Source organism: Schistocerca americana, chromosome 2, assembly GCF_021461395.2.
Source record: "Schistocerca americana isolate TAMUIC-IGC-003095 chromosome 2, iqSchAmer2.1, whole genome shotgun sequence".
NCBI classification, from domain to species: domain Eukaryota; kingdom Metazoa; phylum Arthropoda; class Insecta; order Orthoptera; family Acrididae; genus Schistocerca; species Schistocerca americana.
The window spans coordinates 488,789,048-488,806,941 of record NC_060120.1 but is presented as its reverse complement, the minus strand read 5'-3'; the positions used below and the strand labels follow the sequence as shown (position 1 = coordinate 488,806,941).

General features: G+C 42.6%; 1 protein-coding gene across 1 annotated transcript in view; it reads right to left on the bottom strand.

Moving 5' to 3' along the window:
- Positions 1–1,069: 1,069 nt before the first annotated feature.
- LOC124595999 overlaps positions 1,070–17,894 on the bottom strand; it is a 41,462-nt gene continuing 24,637 nt past the window's right edge. Inside the window, exon 3 of the mRNA XM_047134945.1 lies at positions 1,070–1,765. Coding sequence (XP_046990901.1) covers positions 1,343–1,765 — 423 coding nt within the window. The 3' untranslated portion in view covers positions 1,070–1,342. The remainder of the gene's footprint in view (positions 1,766–17,894) is intronic.

Genomic DNA, 17,894 nt, shown 5'->3' with positions numbered 1-17,894 from the left:
AGGATGTCATGTCATGTCAGATGCACAGAACGAGCCTAAACTGGCCCGCTGCCATTCATGACTCCATCTATAAATCAGGTAATAGTAGATCACATAATCCATACAATATGTAGCTACACTTCTGTACAGGATAGTCATAAACTGTCTGAAAAGCTTGTAAGGATGATGCAGGGTTTGTGTGATGAGAAATGATTTTTACGATTAAATTTAATGCATTGCACCATTTTGAGTTAATTAGCATTGAAGTTAGCCAATCTGGTTGCACGCACAAATTCAAGCAAGCCGCAGGAGACAGGGTGTCACCAAGTGTGTTCATTTGGTTTCCTAAAACTGAACAAGAGTTTGAAACAAAGACTGGATCTGGGACAATAGTAAAGATTGAACCCGAGCCAGAAGCTGTGCAGTCTCATGCACTATCATCTAGGCTATGAGAACAACTGACACTTATTTTATCTGCAACTCACACTAATTTTATCTAGCAGGCGGCTTGAATGTAAGTGCACAACAGCTTGATTGGCCAACTTCAATGCTAAATACCTTAGAAGCACAAAGTATAAAATTTTTTTCTTTATTAGTATTTCTCAGCATAATCTAACTTGAAACACCCTTACAAACTTTATAGACTGTTTCTGACGAATCTGTGTGAAGTGATTTGGCAAAAATCAAATGCACTTACTAAAATACTTGTCTTGGATAGCTAAGACAGCCCGGCTTTTTCCTGTGTAGGCTTTATAGATTGAGCAAGCAGATGTAGCAGTTCACTGTATTGTTTTTTAACACCATGGCATTTTATGACATTTAGCATCATTTTGTGAGGCTGGTTCTGAATCACAGCTCTCTTTCCATGGACAGGCATCGAAATAGTTGAGAGTGTCAGCCTCAATGTAGTAGCATCACATCCATCACTCATTTTCAATATAAATACATAACAAACAGCTTCACATGTCACAAACTGGCACAGCAGAGTTAATTTGGAAACAGTATGTTTACAACAATATTGGTGGGCCAGCACTCACTTTTGAAAGCTAAGCTTGGTAGCAACTGGAAATGAGAGAATATCATTCCATAGTCATTTACAGCCTTTTGATTTTTATTGATGCAGTGACTTCTATCAGCCTACGCACCATAACACTTCATAAAGTGAAGACATAATACTAATCTTAGCTGTCATTGTGTGTACTGAGCCATTCAAGCTTATCTTCTGCAATGTAACTAGAATTTTCTTTAGCAGTATTTACAATATTTCACAAATTTGTGAAGGATTTTCAATACCCAACAATAATGGAATATGTAAAGAATACTCTCAATATTTATATTTTATACACAGAGGCAAGATAGCCAGTCAGGTCACAGAGTCCAGGAACACTTTCAGTGAAGACACTTTTTGCTTTTTAGAGCTATTTGCTAGAAGTTTTTGCAGAGTATTTGTGTTCTTTATTCTACTTTTGTAACCAGTCTTGGTACTAAGAGGAGTACTCTTTTGTCTCACAGAAACACTTCCAGCAGTTGAACTTTTCGAATTTATTTTCCGCGCAGGACTAGAAATTCCTACTGGACTGTTCTTAATTTTGGTGGAAAGAGGGGTGCAAACAGAGGGTTTTAGCCCAGCAAATGGATCACGTTTCTTTTTCTTTTTCTTCTTGCTTGGTGTCTGTGTTTCATTATATTCAGGGGCTGATTCCGATTCTTTAGCTTTGTACAAATTGGTGAATGGCTTCTTGGAAGAAATTATTGTCTTCTTGTGGCATTCAAGGCACGTGATAATCTAGAAAAGAAAGAAGACACACATAAGTGAAGTTGTAAATGATATTCTAGATATTAACAATGACACAAAAATGGGCATTAAGGGAAAAAGAAACAAATAAAAGAAATTGAGTACAATGTTAATTACGAATCTACCTATGGTGTATTCCAATTGAAAGACACTTGTTTTACACACCAGGTGAGTGTCATGCTTAATTTATTAACTGCATAAGACTTATTAAATTTCTGCCATATTCTCCTTGCAACTCTTTCTGCATGGACATTATGTTACAAAGGATTTATGATTATATTTCAGTGTGCTTACAGACCTGTTTAAAAAGTTCAGCTACGAAACTGGAAACTACTGCAGCTTAACTATGACCTGGATGAGATACTGCACTGACTGTTAATTACACATGTTAACTAAATGTAAAAGGATCTTGCCTGGAATACTTTTACTGTATTCTAATAGCCACTTAATGTCAAATTAGTCGTAAAAATTAGTAAAACATACAAATATAAACAAAAACATGAACAAAAACTAGCAAACCAATAAAGAAAAAGGCTACTTTCAAGCAGAAAAGTTACATTCATTATTTTCAAGGTTCAAGTGAACAAGACGGCAGATACCTCTCGATTTGGTTTATACGAGAGTTGTCTCTACTGCCAGACAATCTCAGCATTTCTTCTTCATTCCTTTTAATTTTTGTGTGTGCCACATCAATATTTTGTCTATGCATTTATTTTATGCCAAACAGTAATGCATCTTTGACTCTCTCTTATATCTAGCTAGGAACCCAGATTCCTTTCATAATTGACATTGTAATGTGCTAGCATATTATGTACACATGAGAATAATGACACTCATAGTCACTATATAGAGGTGGCACTCAACGGCATACAGGCAGATTTAAAAGTAGAGTGGAGCCATGGCACTTTGAGATGACAGCAGACATGTATGCGAAAGCTGTGCATACACTCCTTCATCTGATGACAGTCTGTGTGCAATAGCCAAATAATATCAACAGTCTACTTTTAAATGTGCATGCCTGCCACTCAGTATCTCCTTTATGTGATAAGTATCAATCTACCATAATTCATACAGCTGTTATTCCATCCTGGATTTTCCACAGCTTAACAGCAGCTATACTAATGAACATAATAAGTATATTGTTCCTGTAAAAAGGAAGTAATGACATTCTTACAAAAGAAATGGTAATGGTACAGTAGGAATAATGACTTGGAAGGAAGTTAATGTGTCTGGTAACAATGGAGGAACATTAAAGAAAAATTTAGCAGAAGAAATAACAAAGGAAAAAGAAGAAGAAAGAAATACGACTGGTGAAACTGGGATAGAGATGACTTGGAACAGAGGCAATGTTTCGCTGTATCACAGATGGAAGGCAGCTGGGATATGCTGGGAGTTAGTTACATGTTCTGTAGATAATTTGAATGATTTATTTTATCAAAATATCTTTTGAATGATCCTTTTATGAAAATTACATGAAATGAGACAGTTTACACTATATGTATACATGATTCATGTTAATATTAATCAACACATTTTTAGTCCTTCTCACGTAGGTACTCTCAGAAACAACTTATTTCTTTTTCTGCTGGCTACCAGTTTGTAAGAACAAATCCATCAATGGGATAGGAGCATTTGTCCAGGAGAAATGATTTCAAGTTAGACTTAAAACTTGTTTGTTTTGCTATCTGTTAGACATGTTTTATTAGTGTGCAAATGATCAAAAATTTTTGTTGCTACATACTGAACTCCTTTCTGAGACTCTGACAGTTTTACTAATGGGTAATAAAGGTTATTTTCCTCTCTAGTATTGAAGAGAGACATAATTGTTTTTCTCACATTGTTTAGATTATTTATGATGCCTTTCATTAGCGAATAAATGTATTGTGACAGCACAGATAAAATGGTTAGCTCCTCAAAGAGGAACCTACGTGACATCCATGGGTAAACACCACATATTATTCTTACTGCTCGCTTTTGTGCAATCAATACCTTCTTTCCAAGTGGTGAGGTATCCCAGAAAATTACTCCATAAGACATTATTCAGTGGAAATATGCAAAATATGTCAGGAGCTTGATTTGTTTGCTTCCAAGATTAGCAATTACATGAAGAGAAAAAGAAGCTGAACTTAATTGTTTGAGAAGCCAAGTAATATGCTTCTTCTTCCAGTTCAAGTTTTTATCAGTATGTACACCCAAAAATTTCGAGCATTCTATCCTATTTACTGACTCCTGTTCATGTGCTATATGAATTGTTGGCATGATTATTTGTTGTACAGTACTGAATATAGTGTGTTTTTCAAAATTTTGGGAAAGTCAATTTTCTGCAAACTACTTTATAATTCTTATATTATTTACCATCTCTTCTGTTGCTTTCACTCTACTGGGATTTACAATAACACTACTATCATCTGCAAAAAGTACCAATTCTGCTTGTTTAATGTTAATTGGAAGGTCAGTCACACACAAGGTGAATCACCCAAAACTCAAAGAAATGGAAAGTGCTATTGATGTGCAGTTTTCACGGAATGAATTGGTATTCAGGGGCTTGTATTTTTAGCCAATAAACAGATTGGAATAATACTTAGAAAGTTTATTTCTTGTGCAAACATATACTTTTGTTAATGGAACAATGCCTATTGACATTAAAAAATTAAAAGTGTAGGGTAAATTAGAATGTCAGTAGTGCTTGTTGCAGGATTCTAGTGTGAGCTGTTTATGAGATATTGTATTTTGAAAAATTCCCAACCAGCACTTGTTTGTACCAGTCAACCTGCGTAGTTGCTAGGTACGCTGCGGTTATGTTTACTTAGTGTGCTTGTGTGTTCCATGAGTACATTGTGACTTGCCAGTCAGTTAGTGTATGACAGTCTAAGCAATAGGTTGTGAGTGGATGATGAGATTTGTCAGGTTAGAAAGGTTAAGATACTCATGGTGTATGGAGAGTGTAGGAAGAACGCAGTTTATTCTTATACAGTGTATGTGGCACAATATCCCAATAGACATCAACCAACTTGGCAATTATTTTATGAATTTCTTCAGCCAGTTATGTCATAGTGGTAGTGTACCAGCTAGACAATATAACAGAAGGAAACAAGTGATGACAGAAGAGGGGCAAGTTAATGTTTTTGTTGCTGTTGTAGTTGATCTGTACCTTAGCTCCTATACAATTGTACGAGGAAATGGCAAGAGTCAGGCAAGTGTCCTATGCATTCTCTGTCAACATAGGTACCATGCCTGTCACATCTCTCTCCACCAAGAGCTGCATGGAAACAATTACGAGACTCATGTTAACTTTTGTACATGGACTTCATGACAGGATATTCCAGATGTATTATGTGCCTTGTTTAGTGATGAAGTCACATTTACCAATCATGGACTGAAACTGCTCAAACACACATACTACTGGTCTGTTGACAATCCCTGTTGGCTTTGTCAGGTGGAATATCAGCATCCATGGAGTGCAAATTCGTGCTGTGGGATAGTGAACCATCAGCTCATAGGTCTGTTTTCCACAACATAACACTGAATGCAGAAAAGTATCACAGCTCCCAATAGATCACCTTCTGCGGATGCTAGAAGATGTACCTCTACAGACTAAGCTGTGGTACCAACATTATGGCTCTCCAGCCCATAGTGCACAAAGTACTACAGCATGTCTTCATGAATTGTTTCCAAATTGTTTGGTTGGACACAGAGGACCTGTTCCTTGGCTGGTTTCTTTCCAGAATTTACAGCACGTAGACCTTTTTCTTTGGACAAAGCTGAAAGATGCTGTCTACAATGGCATATCAACCACATTCAATGATGTAATGCTGCAGCCTGGTTGTACGTCTTCACTGAAATGCTAGCACATGTGCAGCATCTTTCTGTGCCAGACTGGAAGCATGTATTGCCACTGCTGGTGGTCGTTTTGAACACAAGCTGTGATGGTCAACTGTCTCATTACTGTCCGAATCCGCACATCTAGTGTATGCACGTGTTGTTCTTTGGCTCGCGATACCACAGGTATTGTACAAGTGTTGGTATGGGAACTTTTAAACATACGATACCTTGTAAATGACACACACTAGGATCCTGCAATGCACACCCGTGACATTCTAATTTATCCTACTTGTATATTGTTAATGTCAATAGGCATTGTTCCATTTAAAAAGTGTATGTTTGCACAAAAATACACTTTCTAAGTATTACCACAATCTGTTGATTGGCTAACACTGTGAGCCACTGACTACCAATCCATTCTGTGAAAACAGCACATCAGTAGTACTTTCCATTTTCGCAGTGTTTGTGGTGCAAGTTTTGGATGATTCAACCTGTATAAAAGGAATAGCAGTAGACCCAAAATTGACACCCTGTGGGACTGCCTTTGTAATTTCTCCTCGGTCACTAAATTTTCTACCCTTCCAACATTGTTTGAATTAATCAACACAACCTTTTGCATTCTGTCTGTTAAGTATGATGCAAACCAGCTGTGTAGAAAGCCACCAATTCCATAAAACTCAAGTTTTTCTATGAGTGCAACATGATCTACACAATTAAACTCCTACGAAAGATCACAAAAACTACCAACTGGTGATACAATTTGCCCTAAAGCTGGTGGATTCTTTCCAGCTGCTAAGTTTTTCTTCCTCCCCAAATTATTTTTACTTTTTTTCCTTGAAAATCCTGAGATTTATTCTATACTGTCATTTACATCATATGTGCACAACACCTACAAATCTCAAATATTGCATCAGGGCTTATCCAACTTAATTTTATCATCTATTGCTTTCCTTTCCATATTTATTACAAAAAAGAATCTTTAATTTCAGATTTTGTTATCGTTGTTCATATGTAAACGTATACCTGAATAGTGGCTTCCTGATAAAGTAGATGAAAAATATATAGAAATAAATAAGGCATTCATACAGTCAGCAACAGAAATATGTTAGCAACACTTGCACTCATTTAATTCTGGAGTAATAACTAACCAGCATAAACTCAACAGAAATTATTCTATATCTGAAAGTCCTTGTCAAAAAGGATCATCATCTACTATTCAGTTACTCGGAAAAGTAAATCTTTAATTTTAATTTGTAAAAATCCAGTAAACAACAACAGCTAACTTCAGTTTTAATTATTAAGGCACGTTGGAAGCCATTTTAAGTCTGTGGTGAGTTTGAAAGGAGAAAAGCCTATGCCCCCCAATATGGGGAAATGTATTGCAGATGATTTAGTGCAGATTATCAGGTGGAAAGTTTACAGTGTTTTATTTAAATTTTGTGTTTGGGATTTTCCCGTCATGATTTAGTGATGGTCTTCAATGACTGACTGTGAATTTGGTAATTATTTTCATTGCAGTGTAAAACTTCAATAATGACCATCATCTACTGTGACAATAGGATCAGACTACAAACAGTTGTACTTCCAATAGTTATTTGCTGTGCATGAAGTTTTTGTATTGATATAAATATTATATTTCATGGACAGTGATTTAAGAACTTTATTCAGTGACTGTTAATTATGCATGTTTGCCATACATGGACTTCAATGTTTAACTATGATAGTGTCAAGTTACTAAATGTTACATATTGTTGGATATCACTCACTATAGCTTGTGGCTTTCCATTTATTTGTACTGTAATTATAATAGATGAGACTCAATATGGCCATAAGCAGAAGTTTATTCAACATGTAAGTGCAAGTAAAGTGTTTACTGCAAATTTTCAGTGTGGACTACATTATTAGTAGTATATAATCACCACCACCAACTTTTCAGCCAGATTCGACAGAGTTGCAGCTATGAAGGGCATATTGTCTAGGTAATGGGTAGGCTGCAAACTGAATATATGTAAAAATTCTATGCATCAGTAAAGCATTGCACGTATCACTAAGGACAATACATATTAAGTTGGAACAGCTTTTCAGAATTCTGTTTGAAATTCCATCAGCTTTTCAGAATTCTGTTTGAAATTCCATCAACACCACATGAGCTTTTGTTTTCCAGAATTTTTGTAATTCTATTAATTTCAGCGAAGAATATTGACGCTACTTCCACTTACTTAAAGTATTGTCAAATGACATTTTAAATATATTCTCTTGCTTCTTCAAACTTAAACTTTTAATCCTTTTGCTACTACATTTAAGAAGTGATTGTTGAAAGTATATCCAACTTGTGAATTATCAGTCATAACACTGTCACTTACAGAAGCTACATCATTGAAAATTGACATCCTGCTGTCATGTGGTATGCTCGAGCCCAACTGAACAGCTCTGTCAGGAGGGTCAATATGGAGCTGCTTTGGGTGGCTACTTGGACAGGCATCTGTTTGGTTCCTGTTGGTGCTATTGGTAGTTGGGACTTCACAAGGCTTGGCCTGCATCTCAACAGGAAAGGGAAGGGTAAATTGGTCAGGATGATAGCAAAATCTTTAAGGGGATTGGGTGGTGGTGGTGGTTATTGGGATGTTTAAGGGGGACTAAACAGCTAAGGTCATCAGTGCCCCATTCCAAAAACAGGCGAGACATAAATTCGCGGAGCAGGTAAAACCCCAAGGGGAAGGAAACTCCCCCCAGGCACTAAAAGAACACAAATTAGGCAACGAACACTACAGACAAGAAGAGTACAGATAAACACCAGACAGAAAGTAACAGAAGAAAAGAAGATGGCCGGAGACTGGTTGACTGACCACAAGAACAAAAAAAGGGAAAGAGTCAACCATCGGACTACACACTAAAACCTGCAATCAAATATGAGAGACTCGAGGACAACAGACACAGAAAGGGAAAGGGGCAGGACCGCCCTAAATGGAACCATAAAAAGGACTACCACGGATAAAATTTAAAACGTCATCAGCCATGGAGGCATCGTCGCATAAAACCAGAGGCAAAGTGCCCGGGAGATTGCGCAGTCGGGGACACTCCAGCAAAATGTGGGCGACCGTCAGCCGGGACCCACACCGACACATGGGGGGATCCTCCTGACGCAAAAGATGGCCATGCGCCAGGTAGGTATGGCCGATGCGGAGCCGACGCAGGATTACAGAGTCCCTGCGAGAAGCCCGCAGGGAGAACCGCCACACATCGGTCATCTCCTTCAGCCTGCAGTTTATTGGGGGATGTCAGGCCACGCCACTCAGCAGCCCACATCCCAAGCACCTGACGGCGCAACACCAACCGCTGATCACGAGCCGGGAGGCCGATCTCCAAAGCTGGTGCGTCGATCGCCCCTTTGGCCAGCCTGTCGACACGTTCATTCCCCGGGATGCCGACGCGACCTGGCGTCCAAATGAAGACCACCGAACGACCAGAGCGGGTAATGGCGGAAACAGACTCCCGAATAGAGGACACCAGAGGAGAAGAGGGATAGCAGCGGTCGATGGCCTGGAGGCTGCTCAGGGAGTCACTGCAGATGACGATGGACGTACTTGAGCAGCAACGCATATGCTCAAGAGCGTGCAATATGGCCACCAACTCGGCAGTAAAAATACTGCAGCCAGCCGGCAAGGAGCGCTGTTCAACATGGGCAGCGTGAGCAAAAGCATAGGCAGTGCGACCATCAACCAGGGAACCATCAGTGTAGACAGTCTCACAGCCCGAAAATGAGGCGAGGAGCGCAAGGAAACGGCGACGGAGGACCACAGGCGGAACCGAGTCCTTGGGTCCCTGTGCCAAGTCCAGACTGACGGGGCAAACACCAGGGAGGCGTAGGTGCACAGACCTGGAAGGGAGGCAGAAAAGGGAATGACCCCAGTTCCGACAGCAGGGACTGGATGCGGACAGCTATGGAAAGCCCAGACCTAGGTCGCCGTTCGGGCAGATGGAGGACCATGGCAGGGAAAAGCAGGCGATGATTGGGATGGCCCGGTGAGCAATGCACGTGGACAGCATAGTCGGCGAGCAGTCGATGGCGGCGAATCCGCAGCGGGGGCACCCTGGCCTCCACCAGTAGACTATCCACGGGGCTCGTACGAAAAGCGCCAGTTGCAAGCCAAACCCCACAGTGGTGTATGGGGTCTAACAACTTCAACACTGAGGGTGATGCAGACCCATAGGCCAGGCTCCCATAATCAAGCCGGGACTGCACAAGGGCTCTGTACAATCGCAGCAGCGTGCAGCGATCTGCACCCCAAGACGTGTGGCTAAGGCAGCGGAGGGCGTTGAGGTGCCGCCAGCATTTTTGCTTCAGCTGAGTAATATGAGGAACCCATGTGAACCGGGCATCAAACACGAGTCCCAAGAAGCGGCAAGTGTCCGCCATTCCAAGCAGGTGGCCGTCGAGGTAAAGTTCAGGATGAGGGTGGACCGTCCGACGCCTGCAGAAGTGCATAACTCGAGTCTTGGCTGCAGAGAACTGAAAACCATGAGTCAGAGCCCATGATGCTGCCTTGCGAACGGCGACTTGCAGCCTGCGTTCGGCGACTCCCGTAGTCGTGGAGCTAAATGAGATGCAGAAGTCGTCGGCATACAAAGAAGGAGACACCGACGATCCCATGGCTGCAGCCAGACCATTAATGGCCACTAGAAATAAGGAGACGCTCAACACCTAGCCCTGCGGGACCCCATTTTCCTGTATATAAGATGAACTAGAGGCGGCACCGACTTGCACCCGGAAAGAGCGGCGCAATCAAAAGGTTTGAAGAAAAGCCGGGAGCCGACCACGAAGACCCCACTCATGCAACGTGGCGAGGATGTGATGCCTCCATGTGGTGTCATACGCCTTCCGCAGATCGAAAAATACAGCAAAGAGATGCTGACGTCGGGCAAAGGCTGTACGAATAGCAGATTCCAGCCGCACCAAATTGTCCGTGGCAGACCGGCCCCGATGGAAGCCACCCTGGGATGGAGCGAGGAGACCGCGCGACTCAAGGACCCAACACAAACGCCGCCCCACCATACATTCGAGCAATTTGCACAAAACGTTGGTGAGGGTAATGGGACGATAGCTGTCCACCGCCAGTGGGTCCGCACCGGGCTTCAAGATGGGGACAATAAGACCCTCTCGCCATTGCGATGGGAACACGCCCTCGCTCCAAATGCGGTTAAAGATGGTGAGGATGTGTCTCTGGCAGTCCCTGGAGAGATGCTTCAGCATCTGTGCGTGGATGCAGTCTGGTCCTGGTGCTGTATCAGGGCAATCGGCGAGGGCAGCGAGGAATTCCCTCTCGCTGAAAGGAGCGTTGTATTTTTCAGAACAACGTGTGCGGAACGATAACGGCGTCTGCTCAGCTCGCTCCTTGAGAGAGCGAAAGGCGGGGGGGATAAGTTGCAGTCGCAGAGCTCTTAGCAAAGTGCGCAGCAAGGTGTTCAGCAATGGCGGCAGCGTCCGTACAGACAGCGCCGTCCAAGGAGATCCCAGGGACACCCATAGGGGTCTGGTGTCCATAAATCCGCCATATCCGGGACCACACGAGCGAGGGGGAGACACGGGAGCCCAAGGATGAGACATACCGCTCCCAGCACTCCTGATTACGCCGTGTTATAAGACGACGGGCGAAGGCACGGAGCCTCTTAAAGGCGATGAGGGTCTCGAGAGACGGGTGCCGCCTATGACGCTGGAGGGCCCGCCTACGGTCGCGAATAGCCTCAGCAATCTCCGGCGACCACCAGGGTACAGCCTTCCTCCGAGGGAGTCCAGAAGAGCGGGGGATGGCAGCTTCAGCCGCCGAAATGATCGACGTGGTTAAGACACGGACCACCTCGTCAATGTCACCCTGTGGGGGAGACTCAATGGTTGCCGCGGAAGTAAAACCCGGCCAGTCAGCCCTGTGGAGAGCCCAGCGGGGCAGACGCCCAGAAGAATGACACTGGGGCAGTGACAAATAGATGGGAAAATGGTCACTACCACACAGGTCAGTATGCACTCTCCAGTGGAGGGATGGGACAAGTCAGGGGCTGCAAAGAGAGAGATCGATGGCCGAGAACGAGCCATGGGCCACACTGAAATGCGTGGGAGCACCGGTGTTCAAGAGGCTAAGGTCGAGCTGAGCCAACAAATGCTCCACGGCACGACCACGGTCTTCGGAGACAGTCCCACCCCATAGAGGGTTGTGGGCATTGAAATCGCCCAGCAACAAGAAAGGTGGCGGCAGTTGCGCTATCAGAGCAGCCAGGACATGCTGCGCGACAGCACCATCCGGTAGAAGGTAAATACTGCAGACGGTAATAGCCTGTGGCCGAACAGCGACAGCCTCTAAAGCTGTTTGTAGAGGTACAAACTCGCTGTGAAGAGAGTTAAGGACATATATGCAGACGCCACCAGACACCCTTTCATAAGCTGCCCGGTTCTTATAATAACCCCGATAGCCACGGAGGGCGGGGGTTCGCATTGCTGGAAACCAAGTTTCCTGAAGAGCAATGCAGAAGAAAGGGTGAAGGCTGATAAGTTGTCGGAGCTCAGCTAGATGGTGGTAAAAACCGCTGCAGTTCCACTGGAGGATGGCATTGTCCATGTCTAAGAAAGGCGTCACGGGACTTGGAAGGCAGATTACGCCGCTGGGTCACCTGCTGCCTCCAATTGAGCACCGGTGCTAACGCTATCCAAGGCGTCTGAGGGACCGGCGAGATCGAGGTCCTCAGCGGACGCCAGAATCTCCACCTCGTCCTCCAACGCAGAGCTTGTAGGAAGCGGTGGGATGGGTGCCACTGCAACGTCGTTAGCCTTGGAGACTTTCTTCTTCTTCTTCTGTTTCTCTCGCTGTGCCTTTGGTGGGTCAGGCTGGGAGGGCTTCACTGGGTCAGTCTCAGGGACAGACGACGACCGTGAGGCCCTACGACCAGGGACCGGTGGTTGTTTGAGACACTTGCGGCTGTCCGCTTTTGTACCGGTCGGAACTTGCGAAGATAGATCCCCAAGGGATCCCTTCCTGGCAAGAGGAGCCGAAGAAGACTTATGTTTCTCCGGCTGGGAAGGGGGAACTGATGTCCCCGATGGTTGGGGGGTGTTGCTCCTGAAGTAGATGGAGCAGGAGCAACAGTGAGTTTAGTGCCCCCCACCATCAAGGGGGCAGGTGTGGGCCTTCGACTCTGATAGCTGACTGGAGCGGATGGAACTGTAGCAGTAGTGACAGTTGCGGCATAAGAAGATGTCATGCGCACTGGATGAAGCCGATCATATTTCCCCTTCGCCTCAGTGTACGTCAGGCGGTCGAGAGTCTTGATTTCCATGATCTTCCTCTCCTTCTGCAGAATCGGACAGTCTGGCGAGCAAGGCGGATGGTGGGTACCACAGTTCACACAGATTGGAGGCGGGGCACAGGGATGATCAGGATGGGATGGTCGACCGCAATCGCGACAGACGAGGTCGGAAGCACAGCGTGAAGACATATGGCCGAACTTCCAACACTTGAAGCACCGCATCGGGGGAGGGATATAGGGCTTGACATCACAACAGTACACCATCACCTTGACCTTCTCAGGTAACGTGTCACCCTTGAAGGCCAAGATGAAGGCACCGGTGGCAACTTGACGATCCCTCGGACCCCAGTGGACGCGCCGGACGAAATGGACACCTCGTCGCTCCAAGTTGGCGCGCAGCTCGTCATCGGACTGTAAAAGGAGATCCCTGTGGAAGATAATGCCCTGGACCATATTCAGACTTTTATGGGGCATGATAGTTACGGAGACATCCCCCAGCTTAGTACAAGCGAGCAAGGCCCCCGACTGGGCGGGGGATGCTGTTTTTATCAACACCGATCCGGACCGCATCTTGGACAAGCCCTCCACCTCCCCAAACTTGTCCTCTAAATGCTCTACAAAGAACTGAGGCTTCACGGACATAAAAGTGTCCCCATCAGCTCTGGTACAGACAAGATATCTGGGCGAATACGTCTCACTTTCATTCAATGCCTTTCGTTCCTCCCATGGTGTGGCAAGGGAGGGGAACGATTTGGGGTCATAAACGTTACCTTTAAAATGGGTCCTCGAACGCTTAGAGACTGCTGGTGGCTGGCCACCAGCAAGAGAAGATGTGCCACGCTTCACTGCGTGTCATCCACCCTGATGCCACCTACTCTGACCAAGGGCCCTCCCCACGGGCGCCACCCAGCCACAGCAAAGGCCACCTGGCAGGATGGCCATTGCCGGGAGTCCCGATGCCCCAGGGAGATGGGCATCTACTCCTTGGCATACGTGGGGAGTTAACAGCGCAGGCATCAGTAGAGCGATCCCTGTGTGGTCAGGGGGCTACAACCAACAGGGTACATGGCGGCCCCACCACAACGGACTGGTTACCGTGCTGGATGTTAGGTGACATGTGGTCCATGGTCGCTGTCAGCATAGAAAGTGGCCCTGCACATTGCTGGGCAGGAAGTGCACGCAGGAGCGTATCCATGCCCAAGAGATGGAGAGCGGGCAGGACTGCAATGCAACGATGAATAAGCTGGCGAAAGTTCTCAACGCAAGATGGACACAATGCACCAAGTAAGGCGCCCTTCTGCAATCGGTTCGCTCTTCGGAAAAATTTGGAGATATGGAGGTCAAACCCGACAGGTGACCATCACATAAGGCCAAAACGTTTGAGACTCCTTTTAGTCGCCTCTTACGACAGGCAGGAATACCGCGGGCCTATTCTTACCCCCGAACCCGCAGGGGGGAAGGGGATTGGGGTGGGTAGCACTGAAGCTCATGGGAGTACCTCTTTTTCAGGCTAAGATCAGTGTCCAAGGATTCAACATTGAACGAAATTAAGCTTAACGAGAAACTCAGACAAGCAAGTACTTGAGATGTTAAAGTATCACAAGATTCTTATATAAGTACACAGAACAATAATGTTAGTATACTGCATTAGAATATCATGGGATTAAAAAACAAAGTAGATGAGTTTCTTGTTTGTTTAGAAGATTTAGAAACTGAGGATGGAACATTGCACAGCCACAGGTATGAAAAGGCAAATTTTGGTGAATATAAGCTTTCATCACATGTAAGTAGAGCCTATGGAGAGAGGAGGAGTTGCAGTATATATTAAACTTACCATAGCGCAAAAAATTTAGAAACTAAACAATTTTGTGTAGAGCAACATACGGAAGCACATGGCTGTGAGCTTAAACTAAATAATGGTACTTTTATAATTGTAGCTGTGTATAGGTCCCCGTAGGAAAATTCTTAGTTACTTCTAATAACTTGGATTCTTTGTTGTGCTATCTGTCAGACACAGGGAAGCAGATTATTATTTTGGGGATGTCAATGTAGATTTTACAGCCCTCCAAAAAAGTGCATTCAATTAATTATTGAACAACTGCAAATTTCAGGGAAAGGTTGCAACCTTTAGACTGGGTTGAGGTGTACAGGGAACCTGATGTTAATTTAAAATTTAACCTGTTTCATAATACCTTTATGAGTAGATTTGAAAACAGTTTCCCAAAGAGAACAGTGAAAAATAATTGTAAGAAATCATCTAAAAAGCCATGGCTTACTAAAGGGATAAAAATACCTTGAAAACAGAAAAGGGAAATGTATCTTATAGCTAGAAGGAGTAATGATCCAGAAACAGTCAACCAGAAGTACGTGCATTAGGTCTGAGATAAGCACCACTGATAATGAAATTAAAACAATTTGGAATATTGTTAAAAGGGAAACAAGACAACCAAGAGCACAAGAGGACTATTTATATCAAACTGAATGAAAAGTTTGTAAACACAAAGTCAGAAGTAGAAATATTTTTAATAATTTTTTTGTGTGTTGTCGAGAAAATAGGATCCAGCTGTTCATTAGAAAATACAAGGCTGTACATGGAAGAGGCAATATCTATGCAATTTGATAAAACTGAAATTCACTCCATCTCTCCGCCTGAAATTAGGAAAATATTAAATTCACTCAAAAGTAAAAGCTTGCATGGAATTGATGGCATTTCCAACAGAATATTAAAAGCTTGTTCCCAACAGATAAATATATTCTCAGCCACATGCTTAGTAGCTCACTGAAACCGGGCACTTTTCCGGACAGACTGAAATATGCTACTGCATAAAAAAAGGGGATACGTCTGATGCTAACAACTACCACCAAACCTCAATTCTGATAGGTTTATCCACAATTCTTGAAAAAGTAGTGTATTCAAGAATAGCTTCACATATTTGTAAAGATGAAGTACTAACAAAATATCAGTTTTGGTTATCAGAAAGGCTTTTCAACAGAAAATGCCATATATATGCTTTCACTTCTCAAATATTAAATACTCTGAATAATCGAACAGCATCAATTGGGATTTTTTGTAATATCTCAAAGGCTTCTGACTCTGTGAATCATGAAATTCTTCTAGATAAGCATAAGATTGGTGCTATGAGTGGGACAGTAAACAAATGATTTAATTCATATTTAATTGGAAGAATGCAGAAGGTTGAAATTAACAGTACACACAGTCTGCAAAAATCAGCAGAATCCACTAACTGGGGAGCTATCAAGAATGGAGTCCCATAGGGTTTAGCCTTGGGTGCTTTACTGTTCTTAACATATTTTAATGACTTGCCACTCTGTATTCATGAAGATGTAGAGCTAGTTCTTTTTGCTGATGATATAAGTATAGTAATCACACCCAACAAACAAGAATTGAAAATAACGTCTTTCAAAAAATTATTAAAAGGTTCACTGCAAATGGACATTCTAAATTTTGAGAAAACACACTATATACAGTTCCGTACAGTAAATGGCATAACATCATTGATAAATATAGATTTCGAACAGAAGTCAGTTCCTAAGGCAGAATATTCAAAAATTCCTGGGTGTACATATCAATGAGAAATTGAACTGTAAGAAACACATTGACAATCTGCTGAAACATTTAGGTTCTGCTGCTTATGCTATTAAGGTTACTGCAAATTTTGGTGATAAACATATCAGGAACTTAGACTACTAATTCATCATTAAGGAAAAAAGTATTCATTGCACAACAGCATGTAATCAGAATAATAGCTGGAGCCCACCCAAGACCACCTTGCAGACATTTATTTAAATAACTTGGGAAATTCACAGTACCTTCACAATACATATATTCACTTATGAATATTTGTTATTAATAAACCATCTCAATTCAAAAATAATAGCAAAGTGCGTAGCTACAACACTAAAAGAAAGGATGATCGTCACTATTCTGGGTTAAATCTGACTTTAGCACAGAAAGGGATGAATTATGCTACCACAAAAATCCTTGGTCATCTACCAAAGAGCATTGAAAGTCTAACAGACAGCCAACCAGCATTTAAAAACAAATTAAAAGAATTTCTGAATGACAACTCCTTTTATTCAACATATGAATTTTTTGATATGAAATAGCAATTGCAAAAGATTAGATAATTTTTTTAGATATGAAATAGGAAAAAGAATTTCTGCACAAAGAAAACTTATGTTAAGCTGACACATCAAACATCATTACCGAATGTCGTATTCACAATCTACGGAACAAATGTTAATGTAATGTAACAGCAGCAAAAACTACAGTATCCTCTTGAATGTAGGATGGTTTTGGATCAGATGTGAAATGCTGGGTCGTTTGTTCAACAGATTTATAGCCGAGATGAAAAAAGAAAAAGATAGAGTCATACACAGGTATAGCCAAGATGCTTAGTATGCCAGTCCTGCACTGCAGATATGGAACCATTTTAGTTAACTATGAAAGAAAAACAGGAAGCAACATATAGATCTGGAAGAGAAATTTAGTTTGGATACTGGACCTAATTCAGGATTCAGTACAACCATCCTTGTAAACATTATTCTGAAATGGTACAATACTGAAGGTAAAAATTTTAACAAGTATCAAATAATAAAATTGCAGTGGTTGGTATTTTCTGGAACCTATCTAAGGCATTTAACCATGAGATCCCTGTATTCTCCTAGATAAATTGAGGTTTACTGGGATTAATGGTATAGCAAATCAATGGATGACACCATATCTAGCCAAAAGAATGCAGAAAGCTGTACTTAGTAATTCAACAAATGTAGTCCAGAGACATTATTCTGATGCGGAAGAAATCACATATCGGGTTCCCTCGGCTCAATCTTAGGTTCACTATTGTTCCTCATACATGTAAACGATCTTCTGTCTAATATACAATAAGCAGAATAATCTCTTTTTGCAGATGACACTAAAATCGTAATCAATCCAAGCGTACATAGTTAAACGGAAGAAATGGTACAGAATGTTCTCAAAAGG